At 46.0% G+C, this 20,019-nt stretch overlaps 1 protein-coding gene across 1 annotated transcript in view; it reads left to right on the top strand.

Annotated features, from left to right (window-relative positions):
* The first annotated feature begins 636 nt into the window (after window positions 1-636).
* The window catches only part of FAM124A (family with sequence similarity 124 member A), a 106,409-nt gene continuing 87,026 nt past the window's right edge, over window positions 637-20,019 (top strand). The window contains exons 1-2 of the mRNA XM_079902967.1: window positions 637-871; window positions 9,131-9,162. Of these exons, the coding sequence (XP_079759093.1) occupies window positions 807-871; window positions 9,131-9,162 (97 nt within the window). The 5' untranslated portion in view covers window positions 637-806. The remainder of the gene's footprint in view (window positions 872-9,130; window positions 9,163-20,019) is intronic.

Here is a 20,019-nt window from a genome sequence, read left to right as displayed (position 1 = left end):
TGGCAATTCTGAGGGAACTGTACGAAAACACCTAGATGTTCTAACTGGTCCAGAAGTAGAACTGATTCCTCCTTGCTTTCACCGTGCGGCCGGGGGTTTCTCGGTGGGACTCGCGACGCTGGGGCTGAGGAACCTCCGGGCAATCCCTAGGATTCTGAATTCTGGGACTGTGGGCCCAGGGGAGAGGGACGGCTCACTCACACATCACACGCGGTCACAAAGCACAGACGGGAACACGCGGTCAGCAGACACCCAGAAGCGTGCACATACAAATACATACCAACCCACAGCGAACCACAAAGACAAGTGCGCACGACCACACAGACCTCGCCCACTCATGCATTCACATCACTCATAGGCGTGCAACACGCGGGCTCACGCGAGCTCGCGCACAGACTCACAGCCGGAGCACACACCCTCTTGCGCGCGCACATATTCTGCACACATCCCCCCGCGCGCGCTCACACCGCGTGCACACGCCCTCTTGCGTACGCACATACCCTGGCTCACGTGCACACCCCCGCGCGCACACGCGCTCCGTGCACTCACCCTCTTGCGCGCGCACACGCTTGCACGGCCGAGCGGCGAGGGGCGGGGCGGGAGCAGCCCCGGGGGCCTGGCTGGGCGCGGCCAGGAGAGGGCGCGGCGCGGGGTGGCTCCTGAGTTGTTTGCCGGATCCCGGGCCGTGAGACGCTCAGAGGGAGCCCAGCCAGCTCGGGCTGGTCCGGGCTGCGCTGGGCGGCCCGGAGGGAGCGCGTCCCGGGTCACGCCGGCGCCCGCGAGCGGAGCGCGGCGGGGAACGCGCCATGGACCCCAAGGCGGGTAGCGGCGAGGAGGATGACTGCGTGGACTCGGGCGCAGAGACCGGAGGGTGAGCGGCGCGGGCCGGGCAGTGGGCGGGGGCCACTCTCCGAGTTGCGCGGCGGCTCTTCCCGGCCCGGGACCTTCCTGGACCCCGCGCCGGAGTCGCTTCGGCGGGACGCGGCTGCGGGGACCGTTTCTCCTGCCGGGTCCCCTGGGGAAACCGGAGGGGCTGTGGCGAGCCCGCTCTTTGCTGGGCCGGCCCTGAGGGCAGAGCGGCGGGGTCCGTGGCTTCCCCGGTCAGGGCGGGCCCCACCCTGGAGGGCAGAAAAGTGGAAGGACTCAAGGTTCAGAGTAACCCCACGCAGCCCACACCACCCCCGACCCTCTTGCCCTCCGTCATCACTGAGCTGATGCGGAGTGCCGGGCAAATGCAGTGTCCCCCGGTATCACCGTTAGAGAGACAAGGGATGCTCTTGCACTTGTTTCCACCTTCCGCGAGGACTTTCTTATTGTTGCTCCGGAACCCCCTGGAGTCCAGGATGGGGGTCTGGGGGTGGGGAGAAAAGGTAAAGCGGGTAGGACACGTGAGACCTAAGAGTCTTTCAGAAGTCTTCTAAGAGGATGGCGTTTTTCATTTTATGGCTTTATTGTGCTTGCCAAGACGCCATCCCCAGCTCCTCCACTGCCCCGCCGAGCTTCCTCACTTCTGAGCGCACCTGTCCCAGCTGGAGCCGCTTGCCTTGGGCACAGGTGGGATGAAGATTGTGCTATGATCTAGCCTTGCTTATTTTTAAAAATGTCCTCTTCTCTTCGGCGGACTCAAACAATTAGTCCAAACCTTTGGAGACTAATTAACCCTCTCCGAGCAACACTGTTTTCCTGAGTGGGACAAAAGACTGAATGTCTTTTAGGAGACGAACGTCATTGTAAAGCCTTCCGCCCAGCCCCTGTCTCTAGAGGACTTCCCGGTGCAGAGTCAGCACTACATCCAGGATGCGGGTACCGACCCAGAAGGAAAGGGTGTCTTTGCCTATCTGCAGTAACCCAGGGGGAGGGCTGGAGCTGCCCAGAACACAGAAATCCTCATTCCAAGAAGGCTGGGGAGATTTAGACATAGATCTAAGGATTTGGCAACCCTGAGAGGACAGGAAGAGAGTCCAGGCCCAGAATAGACCTAGGGTCACACCTGACCCGGAGAAAGGCTCCCTAGGCAGCCCCCCCCCCCCCCCGCCTGCCCAACCCCACCCTTCCTTACAGCCTCTATCCACTGGAACCGAAATCCAGGAGTTTACTGCCCCCAAACAATTACCCTGCAATGGGCTTTCCCTGTTATCCGCACTTGTGATCATTGATGGTTCGCTACAGAACCCTGTTACACTGCAGTGTTGTAACCTGACTCCAAATACTGAACTCCTGTGCTTTCTCCCACGCTTTGTATGTGGGGCATTTATCAACTTTAATTGAAGATCCTTGGCTTCCCCCACCTACCCCCGCCCCGCCCCAGTTAGCTGAACATGAGTAGAAGAAACAAAACAAAAGTAATCGGGTCATTTTCAGCTGGGTTAAATAAAGCACCGGCGGGTCCATTGGTTTTCAATGTGCAGAGCTCACCTGAAACGGATCTTTTATGCCAGGGCTCTCTCGGAGAAACGGAGAGAAAGCCCTGACCCGGGAGTGTCATCACCCCAGGATCCCAACGAACAGCATGACAGCTGTCGGGGCTCCTGGGAGGGGCGTGCTGAGCTGCTGACGCCTCGCTGTCTCTAAGTGTGTAAGTTAACAGGACAGAATTGTTTGAAGAATTCTTATTGCCTCCGTAGCATTCTTAAGCTAAAGGTCAAGTGGCGTGCATTTAAATGAGATGGTTTCAGTGAATGCTTCTCAGTCTTGTATTTGCTGCATATTCATATATCCCTTAAAGCTGAGATTACGTATTAAAAAACCGTTCAGTTTCCCTGCTTTTCCAGAGCTTGCCACCTCTTACCCTCTCCAGCTTCCATACAGCTACCTGTCGAGATTGTGTAGAAAGCATGAAGAAAGCTTGCTCCGTATGTGTGTGTTATCATTATTTTTAAAAACGCAAATCGGATCATGTCTCTCTGCCTTGCAAACTTTTAGTGGTTCTGTCATCTATAAAGCGTGAAGGGTTTAGCGTGGCCTACAAGCCCCAGTGTTCGTGGGGTCCCCACCCCTCTCTCTCTCTGGCCTTGTCACTTGGCAGGCTCGTCCCTGCACCCTGTATATAACCACATCAGCTGGGTTTTTTCCAATTCCTCACCTGTGTCAAGCCGCCCTCTTTGCCCCTAGGCCCTTCTCCACCTGGCACGCCTGTCTGCCAGGTGAAACTCTACTCTTCTTTCAAGAGTCAGCTCAAGTGACACATCCACTCAGACAGGGAGCCTTAATTTGGGTGCATGAATTGCTTTAAGTTGCATGCAGAATGATGGGCTTTGTGAAGTTTTCTAAGATACCGTTTTTCATCAGATTCTCAGAGTAGCCTGTGATCCCCTCCAAACCACGTTTGGGCAGGGTGTAAGTTTCATGTTCATCATGCTGCGTTTGAAGTATTGGGAGACAGCCAAGTAAAGATGATGAGTCAGCAGTCGAGTAATCTACCTAGAGAGCAGGTCAGACAGGAGGACTGCAGTTGGGAACCGTCAGCCTAAAAATGGCAGTTGAAGCCCTAGGAGTGGATTCGATCCACTAAAGTTCATAGCAGACACGAGCCTGGCGTTTACTATGTGCCAGGTACCATTCTAAGACTTACATGTTTCATTAATTCATTTAATCCTTCAACAAATCTGGGAAGCAGGTACTATTGAAGACCAGCCTTGAAAAGCTACAGCATTTAAATGTCAGGTAAAGGAGGGTGAGCTGATAAAGGAGGCTGAGAAAAATTAGGCATGAAATGAAAAAAGGAAGAAGGTGATATCCTAGAAGCCAAGGGAAGAAAGGAAAGAGATCAGCTGTGCTGTTGAGAAACAAATCAGGATGAGGAAGTCATCTCCCTTCTTTTTAAAGGGAGATGATGAAAAGGCAGAGGGGTAGTGGAGGAGGAGGTGGCTGGAGCCCTTTGTCTGGGAAAGGGAGGGGTGAGAAGTGACAGTAGCTGGAGGGGAGAGTGGGATGAGGGAAGGATTTCTTAAACGTAGGCATGAATTGGGCAATAAATGCTCATAGAAGGGATTCTGTAAATGGGGAATGATAACTACGCAGGAGAAAAACGGATATCTGTAATGTCAGCTTTCTGAAAATGTGCAGGTAGGTGGACTTCAGGTCACGTGGACAGATTGGCTTTGGAAAGAGGAGGGACATCCCTGTTGCACCCAGTGGGAGAGAAGGGAAGATGGGTTTCCGTTCAGTGCAAATGCAGCCCCCCGTCCCCCAGGAGAATGGAGACTTGACACTGTTGTTCCGGGCGATGGTGAGTGAGACCCCAGTCAAGATTAGTGATTACATATGAAGGTACTAGTCTACCTTGCCATTGCTTTTCCTGCAGCAGTGTTCACCCACCTGGGGGCAGGCGGAGAGAGACAGTGGGTAGTTGAGATCATCAGGGTTTGGGGGAGAGGGACTGTTGCTAGGCTGGGGTGAACAGAACATAGGAGCAAGGGAGATGTGCGGCTGTTGCTTGAGCTGATGACTGGTCCTTTCAGCAGCATATCGGAAGTGCTTCCAAGAACCTTCGTGGATTCCACTGCCAGTAGACAGACTGTGCTGATCCCTTTGAAAGTTACAGTCCACAGAGCCAGCCTGCTGGGGTTCAAATTCTGGCTCCTCCACCTAGGAATTGTGGAACCTTGAGCCAGTTACTTACCCTCTCCCTGCCCTCAGCTTTCTCCTTTGTAAGATGGGGATGACGATAGTACTAGTACTCACCTCATAGGGTGGTTGTGAGGATTAAATGGGTCTAGACACTTAAAGCCCAGAGAACAGTGCCTGGCATAAGTAAACCCTCAGTACATTATTATTTCTTATGAAACACTCCAAATGGTAAACTTAGAGTTTTATATGAATAAAAATGTACCTCTCCAGGTGCACTCAAGACCATATGTTCTTTGTTACGCATCACAGTAGAGGCTCTGATGCTTTTAAATGCCTTAAGCAACTTGATTACTGTTCAGAACATCTGAAAGGGTACAGCACATGCCTCAATCTGATCATTATTTTTATTTTGAAGATGAGGAAATGGAGGTTTCAGAGGGCGCGTGGCTAGTTAGTGGCCTAGCTCGCAGCTTGCGTCTCCAGCACACCTCCTGCCTAGTGAAGTTGCCTTTCAAAGAGCTATTTGGTCTGGAACTAATTCTTGTTTTCTGCTCAGACGTTTTCTTTTGCTCGAAATGCTACCTTTGCTGTCTGACGCCCCCAGCAATACAGGCTAAGATTGAACGCAAACTAGCATTCTTCTGTGGCGGTTGATGTCATTTTGAAACGCCCACTTTCCAGATCCACTTGAAAACAAGCCTTGTGCTTCTATGTACTTGCTGTTAGAAGAAACTGGCAAGTTGGCTACTGACCATGGTCAACTGTCTTAAGAAACAGAGTCTCTTAACAGAGGGACAGGCAGTGTTTTGTAAACCCAAACAAAAGGCTAAGATGAATGTTTTCCAGTGGGTGTTGCATTAGTGCTCTCTCCCAGATTTGGCCTCTAAGCCAGTCTTTCAATATAACCATAGCTGATGGATTATTTTCATTCAGAAGTTTGACCTGGCATTAGCGGATCTCCACGTCTGTGGCAGCTGTCACTGAGCTTCTGAAAACATGGGGTCACACCATGCTCTTTATCTTTGGGTGAACTCCAACGGATGCGTCACTGTGATTTCAGTGATAAACAGTTCACAGGTCTAGAGTTTATAAACAGGTGGATGGAAAGGAATAGGTAGAATCCATTTTTAAAGGGGACAGGCTTAAAGAGTTTTAGATGGGGAAATGTTGCATAGAAGACAAGATGATCTATTAGGTACTCTGTTGTCTTTGCGTTCAAGGTGGAGCTAGATAGCTCTAAATTACCATGGCGTCTAATTCAATGGACTGGGAGTTAACAGATGAGGTCCGTGGTGCAGTGAGCTGGTGTTTTACTGAAATGCCAAGGTCAGTTCTTATCCCAGGATTTCCCTGGAAAAGAGAATTTAGGAAGGTATCCATTTTCTATAAATATCAAAATTGGCAAGTAGGCTGCTGACGGTGGAAAACTATCTTGAGTGCAGACCCCTTTATATTTAACCCCTATACGTATAACTGAAGTACAGTCAAGGGACCACATCCTACTTTCTGTTCATTATTGGCACAGATACTAAATAAATGTGATGTTTGAAAATGCGTTTACTCTGTGTCAGGCATGTGAGTATATATAATCCTTGTATTATTCTGCTCATCTGTATCATGTGTCCACAAATTTTTCATCCTCAAATTTGTGGATTCACCTTGCACGCTTCATTCTGGCAAAGCTGAATGTCTCATTCAGAGCCAGCTGGATAAGTTCTTAGGATGTGAGACCAATAAGCAAAATTCCCAAGACAGGTACCCTGCAGCTTGCTTCCTCCTACCCAAAAAAGCTGGGAGTACACATCCCTCCGGAGAACCATACTCAGTATCTGAAATTGTTTGAACCTATTTATGCATACAGTTTTTTCAAGCTTTACAGCTTGTCTTTCACCAGCCCTATTTCTAGTAAATAACCTTTTGGGGTTATTTGGAATGTATTTTAAGAACTATAAAAGTCTTCATACCTTGACTCAGCCCCCATTCCCCATCATGATAATTTTTCCAAGGAAATTAAATACCAAGCTGTGTTTATAAATTTCTCATCACCATGTGCTTTGCAGAAGTGAACAATCGGGAACAATCGTATAGCCAACAAAAGGGAAATGGTCGACTAAATGATAGCACATCACCTTATCTGAAATTATAGTTACAGAAACCATGTAGCAGCATTTTATGATGGAGTTTAGTGAAAAGAGCAGTTTAAAATTGTATCTCCATCGTTACGGCAACTGAGTACAAATTACGTCACCAGGACCAGAGGCTGGAGAGTAATGTGAAGTTTTAGGTGACTTTTCTTTCTGTTTGATTTCTGTTTTGATGGTGGGCAGGGGTGGAAGTTGGGGTGATGGATGAGACTACAGAGCTGGGCAGAGGCCATCAGTCATAGAAAGAGGGGTGCGCTGTTGTGCACTGTCGAGCTTGAACGTCATCCAGAGAGGGACATGATCAGATTTGTGCCTTGCAAAGATTGGCTGCTGCGTGAGGAAGGAATTGGAGCAGGGCGAGAGTGACAGAAGACCGACCATTTGGCAGGCCTGACCTGGGCGGCGCCTTCCATCATGAGAAATATGGAGAGATTCGTGGCAGGGGCATCCGTTATGCCAGCACCTGCCCTAAAATACCCCCGTTGCACTTTAAGATTCTTGGAATATGTTTCGAATGTAAATTTCATTCTACATAGGTATCCATCTGTATGCAGATCTTTAAAATGTATGCATATGCGAAACCCATATGCTTCAAGAGTATTTGGAAGATCCTAGCTGAAAATACTGACAGAATTTTAAAAATAAAATAAATACGATTGCACATTCTTACTGAATGTTTTATTGGAATTGTCATGCAATTTCTTTGAAGCCTGGCCTTCTTAGGATGATCATATTGTAATGGAATTGTTTTGCTGTTGCATCTCCCACAGTGGATGTTGGTTGAGTTTTCACTGCATATATGTACAGTTACATTTCTAAGTATTGTCCTGCCTGGTTCCAGAAAGAATTTAACGCACCAACACTGGGGTTACAAATCCTGCATTTCAGAATGTGCTTGGTCCCTGACTCTCCTCTCTCATTTTCTCTCCCTCCATCTCCTCTCCCTTTTCCCTTAGCCAGCATGTCTCCGGGCTCTATCCAATCCCTTCTCCCTTCTACCTCCTTCCTTACCACCGCTCTACCTGCCTAGTTCAAGCCTCACCTCCTGGTCTCCTTACAGCTACTATCACTTTAGTTTCCTAATCAATGATATAAAAAATTGGATGAGATCTCCGTGGAGGCAGTTTGTAGTATATAAAGGGATATGCAAATGTGAGTAGTTGTTATTCTTTCCAGTTTTGAAATTCAGTGACTCTGTGACAACTAAAGTATTTCATTTGAAAAGAGAAAATCACATGCTGTTTTTCTTCCATTTTGTTCCTCTAGCAATAAGTCGGTGCATGGTTTTGTGTGGGAGATGTAGGTTGTTTGAATTAGTGAGAGGCATGCTTTTTATGACTTTTTAAGAAAGTTTTGTATATATCCTTTTAATGTGGTAAGAAACTCAATGGAGTAAAAATTGGATAATTCAAGAAAGGCAGCCTGAGACTAAGTAAATAAAAGGAGTGTATATCTATAAAATTAAACATAATTAACCACTTTATTTGCATAACTATGTCCCCTAACTACCACCTTGGTAGAATAAACTCCTCCATGCCTGAGAGCTTAATTTCCTACCAAGAATGACTTGGGGACACTGTGGGGGAGAAAACCAATAGCTTCTATACCATGTACGTTGCCAGAGAGGGACGGTTTAAGAGCCACACAAGTGGAGCAGAAGCTTAGCAGAGATTAAGCAGACACGTTCTTGGCCGCATTCCCATTCTCACAGAGGCCGAATGCCAGCGGCTGATTTTTCAGCATACAAACTGATGGCTTATTTCACCCCGGCCCTAACCCTGCCTTTTCCCTTTCCAGATCACGGCCCACATCCTGTTACTCCAATATCTAGCAGGATTTCTTCCTAGATGGAACTGAAATCAGCCATCACTGTGCTTGTGTGTTACCTGATGGTCAGCCAGGCCTTGAATGTGGAAGCCCTCCCAGCCAGGGTCCCTTCTCCCCAGGGTCCACCTCGCCTCTGCTTACATCAGCAAAGAAACATTTCCCTGAGGGGTGGTGCTGACATTTCAAGGGTTTAACCTTTTGCAGTGGTTTAACCTTTTGTGGGAGTCATGAACCCCTTTGAGAGTCTGCTGAGAACTTTGAGCGTTCTCTCCGGGAAAATAAGCTTCCACTCAAAAATTTGCCAGTAAATTTAGATGGTTCGGGACCCATCTGGTCTCCCATCTGGGAGACTCACAGAGCCCATATGAAGGACCCCGGATTTCTAGAATGCCTTTAAAGTTGTGCTTTCAAATCCAGACATAACTTGATTCTGCACAAGACAGTCCGCAGCATGAGAGTTTTTAATTTGGGGCATTTCGTTATCAGTTAAATGCTACTTACCACTGACTGTTTAAAATTCAACTTTGAAGAGATCACTTGGAGAGAAAAATAATGTCTAATCCTACTAATACTAAGGTTTTGTGTTTCAGGTCTGACTACAGCCACATGTCCTCCACCAGCAGTAAGTATGGCTTAAATGTTCTTCAGTTTTGTCTTCAGAGTCCCCCTGGGGGTCAGCCCCATCTCTGTATGTAGAGAAGGCCATCCATGTAACCCTTGCTTTAATAGAAAGAATCTCTGGAGGTATCCTGGCCAAAGGATGTGATACAGGCTTCTCTGGGGAGTGGAGAAAAGTGGAGGCTTTTCCTGGAGAATGTGATTGTACCTTGATTTGAGGGCTAGACGTGCCACTACTTTCCCTGTGAAAATTCAGCCTGAAGGAACTAGCCCAGGCTTTATTCACCCGCATGCTTGGAAAATACCTTCTCTGACAAAGCTGAGGTAACTCATTCATTCAACAAACATGTATCAAATACCTGCTGTCCTTGGGCTCACAGCTCAGAGTACGTTCATTGGATCATCAGGTGGCCCCAGTTCCTCTGTTGGGCAGATTTCCTCCTGTGTATTTCTGCACTTGCAGGCAGATACCACAGATGATGATTATATATGGTAAAATAAATAAATAAAAAGTATGTTTATAAACATACTCTAAGCATAGAAAAAGGTGCTTGTATTGAATATTAAATTACGAGTAAATCTATTTATGGGAAATTAGGCGTTATATCTAGGAACAATTTACAGTGATGAAGATCACTACAGAGCCATTCAGACTGATTAAACACTTATTTTAAAATAACAAAAAAATTTTCTTACAATAAACGCCCTGATGTTTTGAGTCGGTAAACACTGAATTGTTTTGGCCTATCTCACTATCCTGATAAGCTCTCAATTCTAAATAGTTCCCAAATGGAAAGACACTTAATTGGATTATTCTGTTTATTAATGTTATGGCTTAGTTTTTCCTTTGCAATGAGAGACTGTGTGGAAAGCTGTATATCTGGGATGGTTATTTAGTGTCAAATTATATTTAGTTAGTATAACTGCAGCAAGCAATTTCGGATCATTTCAGCCAACTGGAGACCCAGCATTGCCCCTTAGTTATTAAGAACCGTTAGTAATAAATTAGAGAATAATGCTCCAGTGATTTGCATTTCCTCCCTGAAGCTTCTGCGTTCCTAAAATCAGAGAAAGTGCTCGCTCGCGCGCGCTCGCTCTCTCTCTCTCTCTCTCTCTCTCTCTCTCTCTCTCTGCTGCCATTTTCAGTTTTGCCCAGAGGCTACATTTCTTTAAGAATGATTTTTATAAAATACTTGCCCGAAGTCCTTTGCTCAATTTGTAGCTCCCAAAGCAGTCCCCTGGGTCACAATAAAGCGCCTTTCTTGTCAGCGAAATGGGTAATTTGCTTTGGGATGTTTTCCTCTCCATTATTTTAATTGCGATCTCTGAGTTGGAATTTCTCTTCGTGCAACTGGGATCGATAGCCTTTTATTGCTGTTCCTTTTCTCTTTAAATTTTTGGCGAGTCCTGCCTCATTCTTCAGTGTTGGGGCCTCTTGGTGAGTGAGGGTGTATATGCGTTTCATATTTCAGTTAGGAAATGTATTTGACTACCAGTAATAGAGGAAAAAATGACTCAAGTAAGGGTTTGTTTTCCTCTAATGGAAAAAAAAAAAAAAGTCCAGAGGAGGCAGTGTGGGTGTGCTACGCAGTCCTCAGGTTTTGGCCTCCATCCTCAGGGTTGCCTCAGAGTTACAGAATGGCTGCCTCTACCACAGCCATCACGTCCTTGTTCTGGGCAGGAAGAAGAGGGGAGGGGAGGATACTGGTGGGCCTCCGACTGTCTCTGCTCTCTATGTTGCCTGAACTGCCTTTCCTTCCAGCCAGAAGCATCAATCCTGGCCGCACCCATACACAGGAGAAGGGCCCTTATGCATTCAGTTAAACGTAACAGAGTGGACCCTTTCTGAAAAGAAAAAGAGAGTATTAAATCTAGAGTCTTAAATCTGTCCTTTAACACATAGGTTCAACAGTGCTGCAATAATAAAAAGTATTTTCCAAGTAGGTGTTAAAAACAGCATTTCCCCACAAGCTAGATAATCACTCAGAGGACTGAGTAGAAGTTTGCTGTTTCTCCTGAATGGTGCAGTTCCAGGCTCACTCTCCCTGTCACAGCCAACTCCCTGCCAGCACCTTCTGTGTGACCACGGGCCCAGAGGGCTGACCCGTCGGTCCTAGTTCCCACATTTTGGTCCTGGAAGCAGCTCCGGCGCCTCATGGTCATTGTCCTGCGATCTGTCAGCCTCTCGCCACTGAATGGCTTGTTTCTGAATGATTCCTGACTCCCAATTGGGATTTGAGCATTGGTTACCATTTACTTTTAGGAAGTGGACTTTTCTGTGTGTGCAAGTGGTTCTTCCCGCACATTCACCTGATGCCCCTTTACCTGTCTGTTCCTGAGTTCACAGAGGCCTGAGTGCTTCCCTGGGGAGAGCTGGGCTTAGACTCTGTCTGTCCACAGTTGGTTTCTGTCTTTACCGGGATTGCCAGCAGAGCTTCCTGCAGGAACACCACTCTATTTAGTTGCCGGTTTTCTTCTTGGAATGCAGGGACTGCTTCTTCACACTGCCTGCCCCTGATGGCAGAAGAAGAAAGGTCATCCCTAAGACAAAGTACCAGAGCAGTGGTGTGGGGTTCAGGTGTCCTAGGCCCCAGTCCTGGTTCCACCATACATTAGGTGTATGCTCTCGGGCAAGTCATTTACACTCTGTGAGCCTCAGTTTCCGCCTCTTTGGAATGAGGAAGTTGGGCTGAATGACCTCTAAGGACCTCTCCAGGAGCTCTGGGATGCTCAGATGTGACGGTCTTAGAAACTCCTCTAAAAAGAGAGGAGAAGGGAGGGAGGAAAATAGTGAAGAATCAAGGACACTGTATCTTTCTCCTTGATCCCAGAGTAAGAGTCCAGAGGATGGGCATTCTCTCTAGTGGCCCGTAGCATTAACCCTCAAGTGAGGGCTATTCAGAATCAGTTTGAGTTTCTGTATTGTGAGCTGCCCATAAGTCGGTGGCAGTAGAGACCTTGTGGTGAGGGGCAGCTGCTGCTTTTTATCCCCCCTCCCCTCAAGTAAGTGGAAGTGGGGGGGCCATGAGTCATTGGGCTTCCTGCTTCTCCTCGACCTCTTGGTTTAAAGAATCGCATTTCTGTTGACTGTGTCCAGTGTCACTTTGAATTCAGGGGAGTGGCTGAGGGGGGCTTCTTTAATGGATGTTTTGATTTTATGTGGATGAATTTTTTCTAATTGCAACTTGTCCGTTTGTATTTTTTAGATTGATGGGCAGAAAGGCTCTTTCTTTGTGTTTTCTGCAAAACTAAGCCCACTCTTAGCACTCAGGAGGTCTCAGTAAAGCCTAATACTTCCTTAGGAAGCTAAATTTAATTTATACTCTTAGAATTTTAGGTTGTTTTTTCCAGCAACCTGGTTAGAAGATCATCAAGCCACTGTGTACAATTTGCATTCTTAAGCGATTTAAATAGAAAGGGGGAATTTTATAAACAGAATAAAAGAAAAACAATAATTATGCTGGGGGAAAATCATCAACTGTGCTACGTAACGCTAATGAAATTCTCGTGTGGTTGAATATTTCCCTTCAAATAAAGATCGTAATGATACTTGGAGAATTCCTCCTAGAAGATGCTGGGAGCTGAAAAAATGATATTTTCAGGACAGTATACCATTTCTTGCGGGTCTCTAGCCCCAGGATAATGCCGGTAGGAGGCAGTCAAAGAATTAACTAGTTCTCTCTGTTTGAGACTCTTCTCCAAGAGCCTCTTCTCTAGTTGCCCTACTAATTGTGCCCTAAGACTGTTCCTTCTTGAACCTCGAGTAGAGTCGTCAACTCTTCACCTGCCAGTGACGGCAGGACTGCCTTGCAGTTTTGTGCCCCTTCAGGCTTTTCAGAGCACACGTGATAAAAAGTCAGTTGAAATGATACAGAGGGCTCTTGGCAATGCCCTGAGGAATTCTGTGTGTCTGAAATTATGGAGAAATGGCCATGAGCAGTGCGTTCTCATTTGAGCCCAGGAGCATGTAGCAAGCTGTAGAAAAAAGGCACATGTCCTGGGTGGGCGGGAGTCACCGAATCTGTCTTCACCTCCCTCCTCCAGGCCTCAGATTCCTGCCCTACGATTTCTTCCCTAACTTTCTTTCCCTGACTTCCTGCTCTGCCCTTCCAGTGACTCAGGTAGCTTCCCTGTTTCCTGCCTACACTCTCCCTGCTGGCCCCGAGCTGCTACAGGCTATTGGTCCCATGGACTTCTGTCCCCTCAGCTTTCCTGGGGCTGCCATGTCTATGAGCTGCCCTTGAGGGCGGCCTTACAGAGGTCCAGCTGGTGCCGGGGGCCTCTGGACACACACTGGTGTCCAGGAAAAAGGGTCAGGTGGATTGCAGGTGTTTTTTAAATAGGAAAATTGGGGTGTTTCGGTTCATTGCAAGGCACTGTAGCTGGTCTAGAGCCACCATGGGACTTGTCAAGTCTGCCTTGCTGCTCTGACAGGATGACATACCGTCCCTTCCTGAGGTTGCCTTTTCTCACACGCGCATCTTTCTGAATGCTGTCTTTTCCCTTTCATTTCTCAGTGGTGTCATCGTTTCCTTGCTGTTTCAGGATACCGAAGCATCATACGTTTCGATTTTGTCTCTGGCCACATCTGTGGGTCCCGTCAGCGTGCAGGGAAAGATAAGACCATTGTGATTTAATTAACAATGTAAGGAGCTTTCAAAGCAGCAACACCTTGAAAAGATACGATTGCCCGCGCTGTCGAACTCATCAGTGACAGGGGACATTTGAACATATATGATCTGTGTCTCCGTATCCAAGAGCTCAGTCCAGCCTTGGGATATGAAATATTCGTTATTTTCTTTCTGTTAGGGGAGACGATAACTTATTGAAAGAATTTGCTCACTTTAGAGCCAGTTTTTATCACATACATCCAAAAAAGGAAGATCAGTATCTTGGAAGAGGTGGTGCGAGCCAATTTCACTGTGACCCATTTGTCAGTGCCGTAGTTTTCTTTTTTTCTTCTGTGTACAATACTTTTCTCCATTATGATTTTGAGAACACATAGCTTTCAGAATCTCATTCCACAAGATCTAGGCAGAACTCAAATCTGTTCATTAATCCTTATGGAGAACAATTTCAGCCAATGAAGTGGCTTAATTTTGTGATGAGTTTGGAGTTGGCAATATGCACAGGTTTGCCAAAAGACTAAAAAATCCACCTAGTCCATCCCCAGCTTCACACTCCTATTGCAGTAAAAGCACCCAAAGAAAAGTCACCGATTTTCTCTAATTTAGAATATCGCCTTTCAGACGAAGTTAGCTATAGATGGTAATACAGTCATCAGAGACCAGCCTGCCAGGTATTTTAAGTATCTCAGTTCACGTCCATCACTACTTTCACTGATTTTCTACTTCCTCTGATTCCAAAGGGCTTACTAATATTAGTGACACTGTTTGATTGACTTACTAATATGCAGTGTCACTAGTATTAATAACTGTTGTAAACCCAACAGTCGACATAAAACGAATCAATGCATCGGGAACATGTGTACATATTTTCAATGGAGGATGGTCAGGGTTTTGTGTGCCAGGAGGTCTTGAGTGTGCAACTTCCAGCAAATGAACCCCAAACAAGAACTACTCTCATTTTTATTCTGGTTGAGACCCTATTCTGTCCCAACAGTCATGTTCACGTGCAGAGCTGTTCTCATGCAGGTTCAGAGTGAGCTGCTGCACAGCTGGAATGACTCCACAGCCCTAGACGGGCTCTCCGTGAGTGGCCTTGTGCTGGATGCTTGTATCACTGATGACACAGTCTTTCCTGATGTGTGGCGATGACTGCAGAGATCAATCGGAAACCATTAAGATGTTGTACACGTGGGACAGATCAATCTGATTTTCTTGTCTGGTCTGTCCTGCTTTGTGGCTCTGCCTTCCAAAGTGACTGTGAGATTAAAGCTTTTACTCAGAAGTACCTATCGCGTTCCCTAGCATGGGGCGTCTGGGCCACTGACAGCTCCAGCTCCTGTAGCTATGTGGGAAAGAGCCCTTAAGGCTTCCTCTGTCCTCCTGGGCATGCACTGGCCTCACTCCAGTTAGGAACTGGCTCTCCTGCCTATGGAGAAGGGCCTGGTGCTGGTGGCTCTTCCATGCCCCCAGGCATTGAGGCTTTCTGGGACAACTGTGGCTTCATGTTTGAGACACTTCTTATGTTCATGGACCTTTCTCTTAGGGCTGGAGCCATTTAACATGGAGCTTGTAGGTAACACTAATAAAAAGGCCACAGTCCTGGAAGCATCGTTTTTGACAGGTATGGACCTTGCAGCCACTCAGGTGGAGGCTTAGCAGAAGCTGAGGGCCGCAGAAGGCCAGCTGGTGCAGGTTGGGGTATTTGCTCCTTCCACATTTTGTCAGCTGCCCAGACAGGGTATTCTTGGCCTGGCAGAGCACATAAAATCACCAAACTGGAAAACTTGCTACTCAGAGTGTGGTCCACAGACCACAGCATCACCCTGAAACTTGTTAGAAATGCAGAATCCCATTTCTGACTTCCTGAGTCATGTGAGTTGTTTGTACGGAAATTTTACAGGGCACTGATCTAGCCCATCTCCCCAGGAAATAAGATTGCTCTTAAATCATCCATGATTGGTGTGATTTATCCAAGTTTCTTACTTTCAGAGGCTAATTTTTAATGGTATAATCTGTAGGTTCTAGGATTTGTATAACGTCTAGATAAAATTATTCACTTAATATTTAAGTTATTTTATTGATAATTTAAAAGAAAATTGTGTTCCTCCTCTAAGAGTAGTTTATTTTAAAACATGGGACTTGTTCTTTATACGGCAAGCTAGAGGTACTTGTTTGGGGTTTTTTTGAGAAGCAGGTGGCAGCCTTATCTACATGATCATGAAATTAGCAAACGATACCTGAGATGAATGAAACTACTGGAGGTGAAAGAGTGGGTGCACTTACAATGTTATTTGACGGTATGGGGTCTATATATTCAGAGTCCTATGAGTGGGAACCTGGAAAACTAGACAATATTACTAGTTGACAGTTGATAAGAAAAAAGCAATAACCAGAGATACTCATCAGGAAATCAAAGGCTGAGGACAATATCCCACACGGACAGCTCCTCTGATGCTCTGTTACACAAACATCCATTTCTGAAAAAAATGATTGTGCAGTCCTTTTGGCTTCAAAGATAAGTTTTAATTCTGTGATTTCAATTACATATAGGGTGTCAATTTCTAGCCAGGATATGAAAGAAAAATGGAGGCAGGCTTCTCATGATCACAGTTCCCCCGAGAGGCTGAAGTGACACTTCAGGGACATCTGTCCTACCAGGGTTGTCAGGACCCCTATCCCACGAGAGGGAACAAGAGTGAGTAGCTGCTACTACGCCTTCTCCTGACATGCCAGGTGCTTTTCCCAGTTTTAAAATAATTATATCCAAATAATACATAGTCCTTGTAGAAAAATCAGAAAATACAGATTAGCAAAAGGAAGAAAACTCAGAATGCAGCCATCCAGAAACAAGTTGTAATTTGGTGTCTGCCTTTATAGATTTCTTTCTGAGCATCTATATTCCTATATATGTGTACATTATTACCAAAAATTATATTGGATAGTTTTATGGTCTAATTTTCTCACTAAGCATATTGTAAAGTTCTTTATGTACCAGTAAACTTACTTCTATAATAGTTTGACTCTCTATACAGGATTCCATTGTATTTCTTTCTGCACCATACTTTATTCACCAGTGCCCTATTGTTGGTCCTATAGGTTCTATTCACTTTTTCACTATTATAATCAGCATTTTATACTATATCTTTGTGCATATCCTTCATTATTTCCTTAGTATAAATTCCTACGAGTGGAATTGCCAAGGTAAAAAGCGTACTTACTTTTTAAAGCGTATGATCCCTATTGCCAGGTCATTTCACTCTCCCATTGGCATGAATGAGAGTACCAGCATCTTATAAAAATTGGGATTTTTATAAACTAAAACTGTATGGATGGATACACACACAGTAACAATGGGCAAAAGTGCTCTGAAGAGCAGACTGTAAACAGGGAGACTCTCAGCTTTTGGAGACCCACAGGCTGAAGTCTGTGCTGTGGCTCTCATTAAAAGTATAGTATTGATTACGTGCCCGCTCCAACCTCAGGCAGCAATAACAGTGCCTCCAGACCATCCGTGCACTGCACAGGCTTCCTGGAAAGTATTTCGCTTCCAGTAGACAATTTCTACCTTTATTCAACATCAGTATTGTTGCTGTTAACCTTTGAGGGGAAGACAAGTTGGAAGTATTCAGGGAAGGTTGTGCAAAAAGCCAGGTCATATCGACTAAACGTTAACAATATTCAGAACTGACTAGGAAAGCGAAGAGGATCCCATCAGCCCTCCCTCCTTTCTTTGTAAACCTTCTCTCCTTCATCCTCATTTGTTAAACTTTTAAATTTTGTACAACACACTGGTTATGGAAGGGAAGGTACATTCCATCTGCTCTCACTTCCCCTTTTATTTTTATCTCACCCTGACATCTTCTGACATTATTACTGGTACCAAAAGGTACTGATGCTGAGCTGTGCAACCAGTGCCTGGAAGACTTATCTTTCCTTCTTTGTAACAAGAATAGTTGTGAGAAGTCTTTCCTTTATTGCGGGGAGAACTGGACTTCCTCTGTGAGTCCATCTTTAGTATTTCATTGCCTCAGGCTTGAGCATAGGCTGAAATGTGTGGGTCACAGACAATCTAGACTCAGAAGTTGGAGATCTTTCTGTGAGCTGGCGTGTTTAGAGGCTCACCGTCAGTTGGATGCTGTCTCTTGAGAACTGTGTAGGAACCTCCTGTTTCAGTGAGTATGCATTTTCACAGTCACCTGCTCAGGTGTAAGAGTGGAACTGTTCGTTGTATTTCTCTGTAATCGAGCTGAACTTAGCTCTTGAGCCACCACCTCAGCCCCCGGCAAGTGAAGGTACAGGTCTGCTCTGGAGCACCCACCCCTGCACGGCTCAGCCCAGGAGTTCAGTACATGACCCTCAGAAACCTTCTGGCATCCAGGCTTTGGTCAGGTCTCTTCCAGTCTTCTTCCTCCCACCAGAAGCCCAAACCGGACATCTGCTGAGGCGGAAAAGCCGCCCCTGCAGCATCACACATTCTTCTGCAGAGTCCAATTCATGGGGTAAACGCCCTGCCCTAGGTTTTTAGCCTTTCTTAGCTCAGAAGGCCTCGTCTGTCTCCGAAACCTCAGTCCTTGCAGTAGAGAAGAGCCTTGCCCTTCCAGACTGTTTCCTCTGCTGGGATCTGAAAACAGTCTAAATTCAGAAACTTGATGAACGGTGGGTCCATCTGCCCCCACCTGCCCTGAAGCAATGAACAGCCCAGACTCTGCAGGTGGAGGGCCGCAAGCAGTAAGAAAAGTGTGGGAGAGGGAAACTTCGGTTATTATCTCTGAAATTCATCCCCTACGTCATTCAGAACCTACCATCTCCCATTTTGTGTTTCTCTTCTATTTCTCACGTGTGAGCATCTTGCTTTCTCAGTTAGGTTGTGATCTCTGGAAGGGACCCTGTCTCCTCCTGCTTTGCAGTCCTTGGGGCCATTAGCAGGAGTAAGCACTTCAGAGCTAGGGGGAGCCCCAAATTGGGAGTTGGGAGATGTTTGTTCTCTTCTAGACCTGCCGTTGACTAACCGGTTGACTAGGTCAAGTCGTCTGACCTCACCTGTAACATGAGGGGCTGGACTAAATGCCTCCCCCATCTTTAATTTTCTAGTCATGCCCAGGAAGCTTGTTCTTCAAATGGGATGTAAGGTACCTATTTTTCTGAGGAAACTTGGAAACAAGGCCCAGGGATACATCAGTATCCTATTCAAGTTAGCGAAGCATTTGAATATTTCACTGAATTTTAAGCCAAAAAAAAAGAGTCCACAGCCTCCGTTTCCCACATTGCTAGTCTGATCATGAGCAGAAGCAATGCCACGTTTTATCACTGATTTTTCAATGCCCATCCATGCTATATTTTATAAGCATGTCCAGTGTTTTTTCCTGGAACACTTGTAAAGCTAATCATGGTTCATCTCATTTCTCAACATCCTGCCAGACAAATCCCTTTATGAGATAAATCTTAGTTACTGTAGTTGTGAGGACTCATCCCGCTAGCTCTCGCGTAAGGCTGAGCCGTCCTGATGAACAAAGCCTCGGGATAGGTTTGGTGAACACCGCCTCTTTTGTCTGCTTGGCTTTGATAGATGTACCTTACTTCTTAAAACAAGATGAATATTCTAACCCTGTTGTTTGCAAGCCCTGCTGCCTCATCTCCAAATCTACAGAATTTCACTGAGGTCCTGGCACTCTCAGGGTGACTGTGGCACCGACGGAAATGGCAAGATACAATGTGGTTTAGAAAGAATGGCAGTTACTGAGGAGAAGAATGGATTCTGTGTAAAATACTAGAGTCTCTCTCTTTTTTAATTTATTTTTTATTGAAATAGAGTTGATTTACAATGGCCAGTAGACACATGGAAAGATGCTCAACATCACTAATCAGTAGAGACATGCAAATGAAAAACTATCATGAGGTATCACCTCACGCCGGTCAGAACGGCCGTCATTAAAAAGTCTACAAACAATAAATGCTGGAGAGGGTGTGGAGAAAAGGGAACCCTCTTGCACTGTTGGTGGGAATGTAAATTTGTACAACCACTTTGGAAAACTGTGGAGGTTCCTCAGAAAACTGAAAACAGAATTACCATATGATCCAGCAATCCCACTCCTGGGCATTTACCCAGCCAAAACTATAATTCAAAAAGATACATGCACCCCTATGTTCATAGCAGCACTATTCACAATAGCCAAAACATGGAAACATCCTAAATGTCCATTGACAGAGGAAAGGACAAAGGAGATGTGGTACAT

Source organism: Stenella coeruleoalba, assembly GCF_951394435.1.
Source record: "Stenella coeruleoalba genome assembly, chromosome: 18".
Classification (NCBI taxonomy): Eukaryota; Metazoa; Chordata; class Mammalia; order Artiodactyla; family Delphinidae; genus Stenella; species Stenella coeruleoalba.
The sequence above is the reverse complement of the archived record's forward strand: the minus strand, read 5'-3'. Positions and strand labels throughout refer to the sequence as shown.